Genomic DNA, 15,977 nt, shown 5'->3' with positions numbered 1-15,977 from the left:
ATTGTCTATATTCATGCTGAACCGTATAACTTATACGGCCGTAATGATCAATGCTGTTAGGGGCCACAGCAAAAATAAAAAGTATAACTTTATAGCTAATAATAATGCATGCCTATCCAATTGTAAACCTGTATTATTATTATTATTATTATTATTATTATTATTATTATTATTATTATTATTATTATTATTATTATTATTATTATTTTTATTATTATTATTATTATTGTTATTACTATTATTATTATTACTATTATTATTACAAGATTCGCAGTTTCGAAGCAGCGTAAATTCAAGCAGCATTGGTTCAGGTTGAGAAAAGGTAAACAAACAGTACGGATTACAGAAGGAGTTATCTCGTCTGGCTGGCCGTTGAGTCAAACGTTTTGTAGTGCTCAGTAAATTATCTACCACAGTGATGACCTCAGTGGCTTATAACAGGGCCATGGCTAAAAGGAAATTGGGAGGACTTACTGACGACAGGAAAGATTCTAGTAAGTTGAGTGAAAAGAGAATATATATATATATATATATATATATATATATATATATATATATATATATATATATATATATATATATATATATAGTTTTAGTTTAACAAATTTATTGGCAGAGCTTGTAGTACAGTTTGCCTATTTTGAGTAATTCAGTCAGGTCTTGACACTGAGGGTGGTATCACTTTTCACTGCCACGCAGGACAGAGGTTCATACACAAAGAAATACATCATATTCATTAACAGCTATAAATGTATAGAGGTCAGATTCATATGGGTAATGTCACTGTTCACTGCCATGCAGGACAGAGGTTCGTACACAAAGAGATGCATCATATTCATTGACAGTACATATACATTTATGTATGCACACATACAAACATGTACACATATACATACACATACATGTACATATATATATACACATATGCACACATACACGCATACATACACATATACACACATACATACATATACGTCGGTCAGATTCATGTCGGTAATGTCACTCTTCACTGCCATACAGGACAGGGGTCCGACTAATTACCCAAATGTAGCCGCAATGAAGTCAAATAATGGTCCTACATGAATAAATCGGGTTACTAATCACTTCTCAACTAGTATTTGGAGTCACAAAGTAAAAAAAAATGGAAAACGTAATTTAATTTGAGTTAATAGATCGAGTGCATGTACCTAACCTAACCTCGACTAGTATTTGGTGTCACGAAGTCACAAAAAATTGGTAAACTTAATTTAATCTGAGTTAATAGATCAAGTGCACGTACCTAACCTAACCTAACACAACACAACTCAGATTAAATTAAGTTTACCAATTTTTTGTGACTTTATGACACCAAATAATAATCGAGAAGTGATTCACAGCCCGATTTACGCTTGTACGACCATCATTTGACTTCATTGCGGCTACCTTTGGCTACATCTGGCTACATTTGGCTACATTTGCCGCTCCCTCGGTACATGCACACGATCTATTAACTCAGATTAAAGTAAGTTTTCCAATTTTTTGTGACTTTGTGACTCCAAATACTAGTCGAGAAGTGATTAGCAATCCGATTTATTCATGTAGGACCATTATTTGACTTCATTGCGGCTACATTTTGCTACATTTGGGTACATTTGGGTAATTAATCGGACCGCAGGGCAGAGGTTCGTACACAAAGAATGCATCATATTCATTGACACTATATATAGTAGGTCAGATTCATGTGGGTAATGCCACTGTTCACTGCCATGCAGGGCAGAGGTTCACAAGTGAATATATATATATATATATATATATATATATATATATATATATATATATATATATATATATATATATATATATATATATATATATATATATATATATATATATATATATATATATATATATATATCCGTACCTGGTAGTCATCATATAAATGTAAACAGGTTCGGAATCTATGTTTCAATAGCTTAATGAAATAAATAATGGTCCTACATGAATCGTTATCCATTTCTTAGTATTTGGTGTCACGAAGTAAAAAAAAAATGGAAAACTTAATTTAATCTGAGTTAATAGATCGAGTGCACGTACCTAACCTAACCTAACCTAACACAACTCAGATTAAATTAAGTTTACCAATTTTTTGTGACTTTATGACACCAAATAATAATCGAGAAGTGATTCACAGCCTGATTTACGCTTGTAGGACCATCATTTGACTTCATTGCGACTACATTTGGGTACATTTGGGTTCATTTGGGTAATTACTCGCTCCCTCGGTACAAGCACGCGATCTATTAACTCAGTTTAAATTAAGTTTTCCAATTTTTTGTGACTTTGTGACACCAAATACTAGTCGAGAAGTGGTTGGCAGTTCGATTTATTCATGTAGGACCATTATTTGACTTCATTGCGGCTACATTTGGGTACACTTGGGGAATTAGTCGGACCGTAAATTACCAGTATAAATTAGGGAGACGAGTTTGCATCTTTTGATGCTTTTATACTCGCCTCTAAACATATCTCTGGTATATATATATATATATTTTTTATTTATTTTTATATAATTAGGTTAATGTTATGCTTTATCATAAATTGGTTGACTGTAATCGAATTTATTGTATCGCTTGAAAGTTTGTTCCATGTGTCTACCACTTGCTGTGAGAAGAAGTATTTCTTAGTATTTTTAGTGCTTTATTTCTGATAATATTGCAGTAAACAGCAACCACAGAATTCCGGAAATTCACTACACTCAATCGATAGAACTATTTTTTCTATGATAATTTTCTTATGTCACATTAGGTTAGGTTAGGTAAAAAGAAAATACAGTGTAACCCCGCTTTACGCTGTCAATTGAATCCACGGAGGCCCGCGTAAAGTGAACAACAGAACATATGGGATTAATTAAAATAGAGACTGGGCCGATCCCCAGACTCCACTTTTTCCGACACAATACGTACGTTGTAGTAAAAATAACTTCTTAATTTTATGATGGTATGCACACACAAATAATAATTAAGAGAAATATCAATAATATTAGGTTTTTTAACACTTACATTAGTAGAAAAGATGGCTGGGCACACGGGGATGGGGGGTTGGTTCCGAGGCAGAGGGCAGATTATTGGCCCTCACCTGTATCACTTGCATTAATTGTATCACTATCCACCACAGAGACTTGCAGGGCCTCTTTGTCAAACCCTCAAAGTCCATATAAGTCCATATCCTCACTATCACTGACTTGGGCCGGCTGTGGTGGGTGGCGGGTGAAGAATTTGGTAATGTTTTGATGACTGTGCGACCTTGTGCGCACCCTGCCCGCGCGCTTCCCATGTATATGAGTAGATGCACCGCGTAAAATGGGAATTCCTGTTCTGGCGGGGTACCGCGTATCTGTAGAAATGCGTAAAACTGAAACGTGTAAAGCGGGGTATTACTGTATCAGATTCTTTGTTTGCTGTAATCTGCAATTTTACTTTCTTTCTTATATATTTTTTGGGCAAAAGTGTAAACAATGGCTACCACCAGAAGTTGTTTGAAGATTTTCTTTATTTTTCCTATTCTTATTGTTTTGGTGATTTTAAGTATATTAAAAGAAACGACAAGTTTCCATTATGATTTGAAGTATTTTTAAAGATTTTTTGTTATTTACTCTATCCTACAATCATAAATTCCTTGTTAGTGGGCAGGGCATGAAGGATGAGGGAAATTACGAGGTAAAAACACTGATGTTATGGCATTAAAAATTACGTTATTGTCGTTTAAATTGTTGTGTTTTATATGATATTATTGTGTAGAAAAAATTTAAACCAATTCTGACAATTCCTTCTGGTGGTATCCATTGTGTACACCTTTACCATTTTTGGTCAATTTAGGAAAGTAGCCAGGTTGAGAATTCCGTTATTTTATTGTTCTCAACCACATTACCAAACAAAAATAAGACAAATTTCTTCTATGACACTTTCAGTGCTGACGAGGTTAGGCTAAGTTAACACCAGAAATGAAGGTCAGATTCATTTGAATCACAAGAACCACAGGAAAAATGTACAGTATGTTTATTATTATTCAGTTTAGCATGTCTTCAAATCGCATAGAAGCACTTGGAAATTTGATCAATAAATCTCCACCCGCCATTTCTTTTCCCACCGCAAGCTGTCTGGAGCCGTGAAGCGTGCTACACTGCCTGCCTCCGCAGGGGTTAGAGCCCTCCGCAGGGGTGAGGTTAGGTTAAGTTAGGTTAATTAAGTGAAAGTTAGGGGTCTTGATGTTTGGTTTGTGATGTATTTGGATGTATTTTGTTCAGATCTCACCTTCATTTTTGATGGAAAATATCGTTTTTGATCAAGGATGACTTGCATCTTAAAAAAAAAAACGACACATTTCCAATGGAAACGAAGGTCAGATCTGAACAAAATACATCAAAATACTGTACATCAGAAATCAAACATCTCGTGAAAAACACAAGTGTGTGCTAAAATGAATGTGTTTTATATGATAAAATCGAAACCTGGCTCCTGTCATAAATTGACCATATTTTTCTGTTGTTGCCCCTTAATTCATTTATATTTTCTTGAAAGAATTTCTGTACGTATATATAATTAATTTCTTCAACTCTGCTCATTATTTTATACTGTATGTTTCTATCAGGTCTCCTCTCTTCTAGTGTAGTTAGTTTCAGCTGGTGTAAATTTTCTTCATAGGGTAGATGTCTTAATACAGAAACTATTTTTTTTTTTTTTTTTTTACACTCGAATTAGCCCACCTGGGCACAGGTCATCGACCCACAACAGGGCCTGGGGGGCAAAAAATAAGGATAGAAAGAAATTAAAAATAGTAAAGGAAAAGTTTATATTAATCTACACCGAGAAGATGCCGGAAAACCAGCTTTATAAAGTGAGACAGGTTGTATGATTATGGAAACACAGAAGAAGGCAGAGCAATTCCACAGTTTGGCTGTGTGAGGAAAGAAGGATGCACTATAACAGGTTATTCTACTGTGACCGACATCCACAGAGAAATGGTGGGCACTGCGAGCAAGACGTGTGTTACGAGCCCGTGGCCTTGCTGGCGAAGAGAACGGGAAGAAAGATTGTCAACTGAAGGAGGAGAGTTAATAAGACGAAATGCCCTTGATTCCACCCTATCTAACAGCTGGACAGAAGAAGAGCCACCCCAGATATGAGAGCAGTACTCCAAGTTAGGATGAATGAATCCCTTATAAATTTGAAGCAACTGCTCAGGACTGAAGTAGCTATGGCATCTGTACTGCATTCCCAGCTTTCGGGAGGCAGTTTTAGCAGTGTTGAGGATGTGTGACTTCCATGACATATTAGAGGAAATGGTAGAGTATATATTGTCTTTCATGGGGATAGTTTGGTCTAACCAGGTTTAATCTAGGCCTGATGAGAGCTAATAGGTATGTGATGACACTTGATGTGTGGGACTGGCCTTTGCCACAATCTCAAGTTTATTTTTATATTGATTGTTATACTGTACTGTACAGTATTCTTGTATGATCAGCCTCTTCTGGTGTAAGTTTCATCATAAATAATATAATAGGGGTGGCCAAACTACGGTTCACCAGCCACATGTGGCTCTTTGACACTTAATGTGCGGCTCACTAAAAAAATCATAGTTTAACTCCTTTTTGCGTCATAATCAGTATAAAAGGTACCGGTAAATAAGAAAAATGTTTGAGCTTTATATTTATGAATTGAGAGGCCAGTGGATTAAAACATAAATTAAATATTCAAGGTGAGTACAGTATAAATATTTGAGAATTTAAATCTTAATTTTAATGCTAGAATTTAGTTAGCTGTCTCTCATTAGTGCCGAGTCAGGTCAGTAAATTTCAGGTCGGGGATTATGGAGGAAAGTCGGAGGGAGGGGCAGGACATGGGACCCAGGCTTATGTCATGACCTGACACATTAATGCAGTGTAACACAGAATGCTGAACTGTCCTGATCTAACTGGTATGCTCTGGATACAAGTTGTGTTTATAGTTCATAAAAATAAGTTGGTTTTAAATACTGTTAAATTTATTTGATAGCAGTATCTGAAAATTTTGTGGAGGGAGAAGGCATCATCCAATTGTAAGAAACTAAAATATGAAGATGAAAACAGAAGTTTTAAGCCGAGTGGGAGGATGATTTTGTAGTCTCCATTAAAGGAGGTAAACTTTTGTGCCCTATCTGCAATGTGTCACTTACTCACTCACTACAAAGCCAGTAACATGAAACACCACCACGAAACAAATGACATAAACTTTTCGTGTGATTATCCACCTAAATCAGAATTACAGAAAATCAAGCTTTGTGAGGTGTTATCTGATTAAAATACTGCATATCTAATTTTATTGGTTTACTTGTTTTTCTTTTATATTTTCCTCAAAGTTTTGACAAAATGTATATGAAGACAAATAAATAAAAATATTTTATATTTATTTTCAACTGTTTTCCTTACTGAAATGCAGACTTGCATATTTTTTCTGGGATGTGCCTGAAGGTTCCAAGTGTTCCCTGAAGAAGGCAGTGATGGGTAGGGGAACACCGGGTACCACTGAAGTCCATATATTAACGGATAGGAGAAATACAAGTAGTGACTAGCGTGTGCCATGCACGGCCCACAGAGTCAGACTGAGACTGCCTTGCCATATGGCAGCCTCGGGGCAATGTTGCCACATAACATGTGCAGTGTTGCCACGTAATTATATACATAGATGCTACTCGGCACAGTAGCTTATATACATAACCTACAGTGCCAGTAGGTCATTATGTATTAAACATGTTCGGCACCCTTAACACAAACATCACTCAAGATTTGGATAACGTTTGAAATATACAGTATTTGTACTCCTGATTATTGAAACAGATAGTATGTAACAATTAAAAAACTTCATACGTTAGTAAATATTACTGCATACATCTATTTCTTAGTAATATTTTGCATATCATTTTTTGTAATAAAATATGTGTGTAACACTCAAAACATATGTATTTTCTTCATGTCGTGCAGCTCTCGAACATCTGACTATTATCGTATGCGACTCTTGGGTTAAGCAAGTCTGGCTACCCCTGTATTATAACATACAGTATTAAATATCAGAACAAAATGTGATACAGTACAGTAAAGACAAGCCAAATCACAAGGAAAGAGGTTCCTTGACCACTTGCCCCTCACCCCCTCACTCCGTAAAGTTGGGGGGTTAGACTGACCATGCTGTATTTGTCAGTTTGTTGTTTTATATTCATTATTATATTACTATATGATCAAAGATGTATGGTGTATATAATTTGTAATATGACTTCAAAAGAAAAGTTCAGGCTTCCCTGACTTCTCTTCCCTTCCTGCTGACTGCCATCAAGGCCAGCTTTCAACCTGAATATTATTGATTCATTACAGTAGGCCCTTCAAATTCGCGGGGTTAGTTTCTCAAAATGGCCACGAATCGCCAAATCCGCGAATAACATTTGCTGACTCGGGGGGGGGGGGTTGCATTTTTACTTGTGTACAAAGAAATGTATATTCCCTTTATGTGTTTGCCCTTAGGACAATTATATCTTTTACTTGTCTTGTATATATATGTGTGTGTGTGTGTGTGTGTGTGTAGACACTACACACAAAACCTATACAGTACAAATAAATAATAATGGGAAAATCCTCTCACAAATAATCAGAAACAAATGTACCCTGTATATTCAAAATGTTGAGTCTACCCCCAAGTCTACTCTGTACTTTATTAATAACAAAGCACAGAGGAAACTTGAATGTAAACTCAACATTTTCAATAATTCTTCTTCTGATTATTTGTGAGAGGATTTTTCCCACTATTATTTATTTGTATGTGTTTTGTGTGTGTGGGAATGCATTTATCCCATCTTCTACCAAAACTTTCACATTACAATCATGGTTTGATCACTCCTGCTCTCTTGCTTGCAGGGTGAGAGATAGGGTATATCGAGCTATGAAACTATCTCCTTCTCCTATTACCCACACCTCTTTCATTACTTCTAGGAATTGTTGTAAGGCTATTCTTCGTAGGGCCAGGCGGAATTTTATAAAAAGAAAGACCGCTGTCCTGACTAATTCTTCTCTAGTAAATCCTTTTGGTCCTTAACTAAAAACATCTGTAACAACTTCTGCACTGCTTCTTTTCCTCCCCTCTTCCAACCCGATAACTCTATTGCCAACTCTCCCCCTGACAAAGCCAACCTCTTTGGCACCTTATTCTCCTCTAATTCCACCTTAGACGATTCCTACTCTATCCCTCCTACCCCTGCACCTCCTACAGTGAGTTCTGCTATAACGCGTGTTTTGATAACGCGAATTTGCTCTAACGCGATTTATGAATTAGGAACGATATTTGTATAACGCGAACGCTTGTTTGCTATAACGCGATTTTTGCTTACTATTTCTCCAATTTTGTGGTACAGTGGGGTATGCTATAACGAATCTAATTGGTTCTAGAACCTTGTTCGTTATAGCATTCGTTCGTTATAGGATTAATCCGTTCCAGGCCCCCAAATACAACCACTTAACACTGAAAAATATAATATAAAATTGTAAAAATTGTAAAAAAGTGCATAAATATGCATCTAAACCCCTGAAATAAAGAATATCATTAATATTTGTAATAAAAAACAATAAATTAGAAAAAAAAAAATTTAAATAATGTTCGTTGTAGGAGTTTCGTTCGTTATAGCATTCTCAATTTTATAGGTAAAACCGTTCGTTATAGGAATATTCGTAGTAGGATCCGTTCGTTATAGCATACCCCACTGTATCAACTGTGAATATAGTAAAGAAGAATATCAACAAGAAGCGTTCTGGTGATAGAATTCCCGGTGATGATCGTAAAAGAAAGGATATAATACTTGAAGAGAAGCTCGATTTTATCAACCTCAAAATCACCCTTCTCCCCCATCAAGTAAAGTGTTACATTTACTGTATGATTTCATTATTAGATATGAATGTAACATTTATTTAGACTGTGCTATCCTTTGTGTTAGGCTAACTACTAAATTTTTTCGATTTCGAGTAATCTGCACCTAACCCTATTTTCTCCATAAGCCCTGTTATTTCTATTACGCGATTTTCTATAACACGATATTTTACAAGAACACAATTATCGCGTTATAGCAGAACTACCTGTATGCACTTTCCTATAATCTCCACTCGCAGGGTTGCCGTTGTGTTATCCAGGTTGGATGTGAGTAAGGCCCATGGACCTGACGGAAGACCCCCTCGTGTTCTGAGGGAGTGTGCTGAAGCTCTGGCCCCTGTGCATGCTCGCCTCTTTCGCCTCTGCCTCAAAACCCAAACATTTCCTTCATGGAAGCATGCCTTGGTTTAGCCTATCCCGAAGAAGGGTGACCATTCTAATCCCTCTAACTATCGCCCCATTGCCCTAACTTCATCCCTCTCTAAGATTTTCGAAACTATCTTGAACTCCCATTTCCTCCGCCACCTTGAACGCCTTTCTATTTTGTTGGATCACCAGTATGGCTTTTGCCAGGCGAAATCTACTGGTGATCTGCTCTCCTACTGCACCCATCTCTGGTCATCCTCTCTTAGGGATTATGGGGAAAGTTTCGTCGTGGCCCTTGACATCTCCAAAGCATTTGACAGGGTATGGCACAAGTCTTTGCTCTCTAAACTTCCCTCTTTTTGTTTCTCTCCCCCACTTTGTTTTCTAATTTCTAGCTTCCTTGATAACCGATCCATGGCAGTTGTTGTCGAGGGATCAATCTCTCGCTCTTTCTCTGCCAGTAGTGGTGTCCCACAGGGCTCTGCTCTTTCACCTACTCTCTTCCTTCTTTTTATCAGTGATTTACTTCACACTACAACTAATTCTATCCATTCTTACGCAGATGATTCTACTCTTCACTCTTCTTCATATTTTCCCATTCCTCCTAACTCTCAAACTAGATCTGTTTCTAGAACTGCAGCATCTCTGAATGGGGAGGTACAAACTTGGTTAAGTTCAATAGTAATAAAACTCAATATTTACCAATTATACTTTGTAAATTAGATGATCTCCCACCAATTACATTTCAGGACGCTATCATTCTGCCAAATTCTGAAATAAATATGTTAGGCCTCACCATTTCCTCCAATACAAGTATGTCCCGAAAGTTGGGAATGCTGTACAGATGCTGTAGCTACTTCACTCCTGAGCAGTTGCTCCAATTATATAAGGGATTCATTCGTCCTAACTTGGAGAACTGCTCTCATATCTGGGGTGGTTCTTCTTCTGTCCAACTATAAGATAGGGTGGAATCAAAGGCATTTCGTCTTATTAACTCTCCTCCTTTAATCGACAATCTCTCTTACCTTTCTCTTCTCCTCAATGTTGCTGCACTGTCTCTCTCTTTTACAGGTACTTTAACGGGCAATGTTCGGTGGATTTGGCATCCTGTGTACCGCCAGCAAGGCCGTGGGCTCGTAACACACGTCTTGCCCGCAGTCCCACCGTTTCTCTGTGGATGTTGGTCACATGAGAATAACCCGTTATAGTACCTCCTTTCTTCACACAGCCAAACTGTGGAATGCTCTGCCTTCTTCTGTGTTTCCATACTTATACAATCTGTCTCACTTTAAAAGCTGGTTTCCGGCATCTTTGCGGTGTAGATTAACACAGTACAGTCGACCCTCGTTAATTCGGACCCCTTTAATCCGGATTTCGGATAAATCGGACGAAATCTGAACTGTCCATATGAAATTTCTGGTTCTGGGATTGTCCCAGTTGCAATTGGGGTTGCAATTTCAAATTCTGTGTCACTATTAAGAAATAACAAAGTCTCTGGTGCACTCTAAGATTAAGAGAAAACGGACGACTCAGGCGTCCTGAAGTGAGAGAAAACGGACTCCTATGACGGGGCACTCAAATAAAGAGACATGGCTACATGTTTTGTGGACTACCCACTGTACAGTATCCTTTTCATCACTTTGTAATAATCCTCGTCATGCCTATGTGTTTCTGATAATTACCATAACATTATATATTTATATATTTAGCGGTTGTACAAACACAAGGCCTCACACATGCCATTCAGACTGACAGACTTGACAAGTTTTACCAACCATAAAGACAGTTGAATCTTTAAACATTACTCACAGTGGATCTTGAATATTCCAACTGTAATCAGACATACCTAAGTTGCCTCAACAATTGCAACCCCAGTTGCAATATCAAATTCTGTGTCACTACTAAGAAATAACAAAGTCTCTGGTGCACTCTAAGATTAAGAGAAAGCGGACGACTCAGGCGTCCTGAAGTGAGAGAAAACGGACTCCTATGACGGGACACTCAAATAAACATACACATAGCTGTATAATGCAATATTATGCAATATTAACCTCTAAATCGGTTAATTCGGACAATAGGCTAAAACGGACACCTATATACAATACAGTGGTCCCTCGGTTAACGAGCACAATCCATTCCAGTAGGTTGCTCGTTAACCGAAAAACTCGTTAACCGAAACCATTGTTTCAATGGGTTTTTGGATAATTGGTTCCAGCTCACCGAAAATTGCCTAAGTTCAACAAAAAAGGTAGAAAAGTACACTTACTTTGAGGTGTGTATGTAGAAGGCTCCTGGATGATGATGATGATGATGATGGGAATTAGAATGGGGGTGGAGGAGAAGGGAGAAGAGAAGGCATTGGGGTGGAAGAGGAGTCACCCCATGGCACCATTTCACCCATAAAATTTTAGTTCTCTTGGTGTAATTCAAGATTATTTTCTTTAAATCAACACTGCACTGCATTATATATTGTCAATATGTAAAATAAATTTCAAAATGGCCAATAATTTGCTTGGAAACACAGAAAAAAAGCATTTAGTTGAAGAGAGTCTCAAGCAAGATATTACCTCCACTGAAAACAGAGAGAGAGACTAACGCCTGTCTGGTGTGTTAACAGGCTGGATGGCACGCCAGAAACTCGTTTCTTTACCTTCAATTATGTTCAATAATTGTTAAAATGACTAAAAAAGTTAATATTAAACTTTTAAAATTATTGAATAGTATAAACTTCTTGATATTTACGAAAATAGTAAGGAATTTAAGCCCTAAAACCGATTACTGTATTGGTGGACTAATACTACAGCTGGTGGACCGCCAAATGCAAGCGAAAACATGTTGAAGTCGGCTCGTAAAAAACTCGTTAATAGAGGGATTGCTCGTTAACCGAAGTTAAGAATATTATGGGAGGTAAGTCGTTAACCGAAATCTCTTCAACCGAGGCACTCATTAACCGAGGGATCACTGTACGGGTAAAGGAAATTACTGTCTTTAGAACGACTGTCTCCCTGTCCCGGGTGCGAAAATGCCTGCAACTTTAAAACTACCCGCATACATTCTTGGGTACCTCCAGAGTGCCTTCCGTGAGTAATAGAGGACCGCGAAATAAAAATCGGCGAATTATCCGGGCGTTCCGTATTAATATACAGTCAGTTCTGCTATAACGCGATAGTTGTGTTCTTGTAAAACCTCGCGTTCTAGAAATTCGCTCAATAGAAATAACAGGGCTTATGGAGAAAATAGGGTTAGGTGCAGATTACTCGAAATCGAAAAAAATTTAGTAATTAGCCTAACACAAAGGATAGCACAGCCTAAATAAATGTTACATTCATATCTAATAATGAAATCATACAGTAAATGTTACACTTTACCTTGAAAAAATATGAATATAACTTGGTCCCAGATCGCTTTTTCGTTTGATCTTCTATCCAAGCACTTAGAAGCCATTCCATCTCCTCAAGTTCCTTTGGCCGTGATCTCACACTTTTGCTAGCACTCAAGGTTTTTCCAGCAATACAGCTTGCTTTAATCTTTGCTGCATTGTCTCTAATGTTGCGTAAAGTAGACTCCTTTATTCCCGTTGCAATTACAATATCACGTGTTCTTTCCTTATTTTCAAAACGCTTGTCAACATCAAGCGTTTCTTCAAGTGTTATAGCCTTTCTTTTACGATCATCACCGGAAACGCGATCACCAGAACGCTTCCCGGAGATATTCCTATTTTCCATAGTCACAAAATTGGAGAAACAGTAATAAAAAATCACTGAGGACGCTTAAAAACTTCCCACGTGTTTCAAACTGATCGTGTGGTGTAAACAGAGCGCGCGGGTCTAAAATGCTACATATTTTGTTTTTCTCTCTTATTTAAAATTTTACAATTTGCATATACAGTACTGTACAGGTATACTGTATACATAAATATTACATAAATTATTTCTGCAATTCTTCACAAACAAAACACATAAATCAATTGAACATGTGATGTCGAACATGAACTGTAAACACTGCATAACCCCGCGCCAAGCCACAACACTGTACAGTACACTTTAAATGCTACGTATTTAGTTTTTCTCTTTTATTTAAAATTTTGCAATTTACATATACAGGTAGTTCTGCTATAACGCGATAATTGTGTTCTTGTAAAATATCGTGTTATAGAAAATCGCGTAATAGAAATAACAGGGCTTATGGAGAAAATAGGGTTAGGTGCAGATTACTCGAAATCGAAAAAATTTAGTAGTTAGCCTAACACAAAGGATAGCACAGTCTAAATAAATGTTACATTCATATCTAATAATGAAATCATACAGTAAATGTAACACTTTACTTGATGGGGGAGAAGGGTGATTTTGAGGTTGATAAAATCGAGCTTCTCTTCAAGTGTTATATCCTTTCTTTTACGATCATCACCGGGAATTCTATCACCAGAACGCTTCTTGTTGATATTCTTCTTTACTATATTCACAGTTAATACCACAAAATTGGAGAAATAATAAGCAAAAATCGCGTTATAGCAAACAAGCGTTCGCGTTATACAAATATCTTTCCTAATTCATAAATCGCGTTAGAGCAAATTCGCGTTATCAAAACACGCGTTATAGCAGAATTCACTGTATATGTAAATTGTAATTTACATATTATTCATATTATGCTACAGCGCCCACAAAACATGAGAAACGTTTGAGTCCCCCAGTAGAGATGTTCGTTCTCTATCCACTTCAGGGTGTCTTAGTCCTTCGTTTTCTTTTTGCGTACTCGCTCAGGGACTCACGTATTTCTGTATACAGTATAACACAGGATGATAAGGGAATTGGAAATTATGAGTGAATGAATTTATTATACAGTCAATTGGATGCACCCACAGCGAGAGAAAAGAGTCTAGATGTATTGAGTATATGTCGTACAGAGGTAAAGTCCTGTGTCCATTCCATCTCGTATTAAGTTTTTTGACTTGATTATTTATTGTGTGAATATGCAGTGATCAATTAACATAGTTTTGATGTGTTTAAGTAGTATTCAGGCGCCTTCAGCCTAGTAATGTAAGGACATTCGTATCACTCACTCTAAACCACGAATTCCATCCATACACAGAGAGAGAGAGAGAGAGGCCAAGCGCTCTGTTTACATCACACACATAAATATTACATAAATTATTTCTGCAATTCTTCACAAACAAAACACATAAATCAATTGAATATGTGATGTCGAACGTGAACTGTAAACACTGTGTGTGATGTAAACAGAGTGCGGGTGTAAAACGCTACGTAATTTCTTTTTCTCTCTTATTTAAAATTTTACAATTTGGATATACTGTACAGGTATACTGTAGACATAAATATTACATAAATTGTTAATGCAATTCTTCACAAACAAAACGCACAAATCAATTGAACATGTGATGTCGAACGTGAACTGTAAACGCTGCATAACCTCACGCCAAGCCACAACAACCGTTCGAGTGGAATCGCGTTACATCCAATGCATTCGCGTTTTACAAATATTGTTCCTCTATTCATCAATCGCGTTACAGCCAATTCGCATTGACAAAACACGCGTTATAGCAGAACTCACTGTATGCTACTATGTTCAGCTTCTTATGGCGTATAATACATCGTTAATAATATAAAGTGTTCAATAACGGATAATATATACAGTAGTACAATAATATCTCCGTTAGCCGGAATCCCTCAAACCCGGAACTCTCCGATAGCTGGAATTGAAATTTTCTCGGAAAATCATTCCTGAGGGGCACATTTTCCCGATACCCAGAAAATTCCGGGGATGGGGGAGTTTTTTCCGGGTCTGAGAGATGATGTTATGGGCAATTTCTGGAACTTCCGAGAAAATTTTTCCGTTAACCGGAAAATTCTGGAAAAATCCGGAGATGAGGGATTTTTTCTGGCTTTGAAAGAGTCGTCTCGTTACCCGGAATTCTCTCATTCCCGGAAGTGCTCTGCACCAATTGTTCCGGCTAACGGGGATATCACTGTACAGTACAGCTCCTCCCCGACTTACAACCTACTCGACTTACGACCACCCACACTTACGACCTGCCTCAGTCGTACCAAAATTTTGTCAAATTACGTATTTTCGAGATCCAACGTCAGTACACAGAAAATTTTCGTTTGTAATTCACTTTAAAATGGCTGGCATGCTTAAAAGTGAGAGTTTTGTGGTGCTGAGAAGAAAAAGAGACACCCATTTTAGATTTTCTATGTATTTTTTAAGTATTTTCGACTTACGACCATTTCAACTTATGACCTGGATTTGGGTCCCTAACCCCGTCGTAAGTCGGGGTATCGAAGGTGACCTCTCACTATCTTTCTCTCCCTCCCTCCCACAACATTGTAATTGTAAAGGCCTGGCCTGTAATGATATAAATCCCTTGCCAGCCTAATCAGAATCTTATGAAAAGGAAAGTCAAGAACCGTTAGAGATTGATATCTCTTTAATACGAAAAAATCACAATACAGTAATTGACACCACTCACACAAATATTAAATAAACAGAACTGGAGTCAAATAATTACTTAAAACAAAACAATCAATACAACACAGAACAGGTATTTTCTACGGCTGCAGATGAATCTTCCTCCTAACCAGCTCTGTAGAATGTTCTGGTAATGCGGTGATCCGCTCTCAGGGGGAAGGTCCAGGGCAGCTTCCTCACTTGGCGCCGACGTTGGTGGGAGAT

The 15,977-nt window shown here is 37.3% G+C and overlaps 1 protein-coding gene across 2 annotated transcripts in view; it reads left to right on the top strand.

The window, feature by feature from the left end:
* Nucleotides 1–306: 306 nt before the first annotated feature.
* Nucleotides 307–15,977, top strand: part of LOC121877255 (U4/U6.U5 tri-snRNP-associated protein 2-like) — a 163,590-nt gene continuing 147,919 nt past the window's right edge. Inside the window, exon 1 of one of the 2 annotated variants that reach the window (XM_042382907.1) lies at nt 307–494. In XM_042382907.1, the coding sequence (XP_042238841.1) occupies nt 419–494 (76 nt within the window). In that variant the 5' untranslated portion in view covers nt 307–418. The remainder of the gene's footprint in view (nt 495–15,977) is intronic. The other variant, XM_042382906.1, reaches the window with a different exon arrangement.

Source organism: Homarus americanus, unplaced genomic scaffold (assembly GCF_018991925.1).
Source record: "Homarus americanus isolate GMGI-L3 unplaced genomic scaffold, GMGI_Hamer_2.0 scaffold367, whole genome shotgun sequence".
Lineage (NCBI taxonomy): Eukaryota > Metazoa > Arthropoda > Malacostraca > Decapoda > Nephropidae > Homarus > Homarus americanus.
The sequence above is the reverse complement of the archived record's forward strand: the minus strand, read 5'-3'. Positions and strand labels throughout refer to the sequence as shown.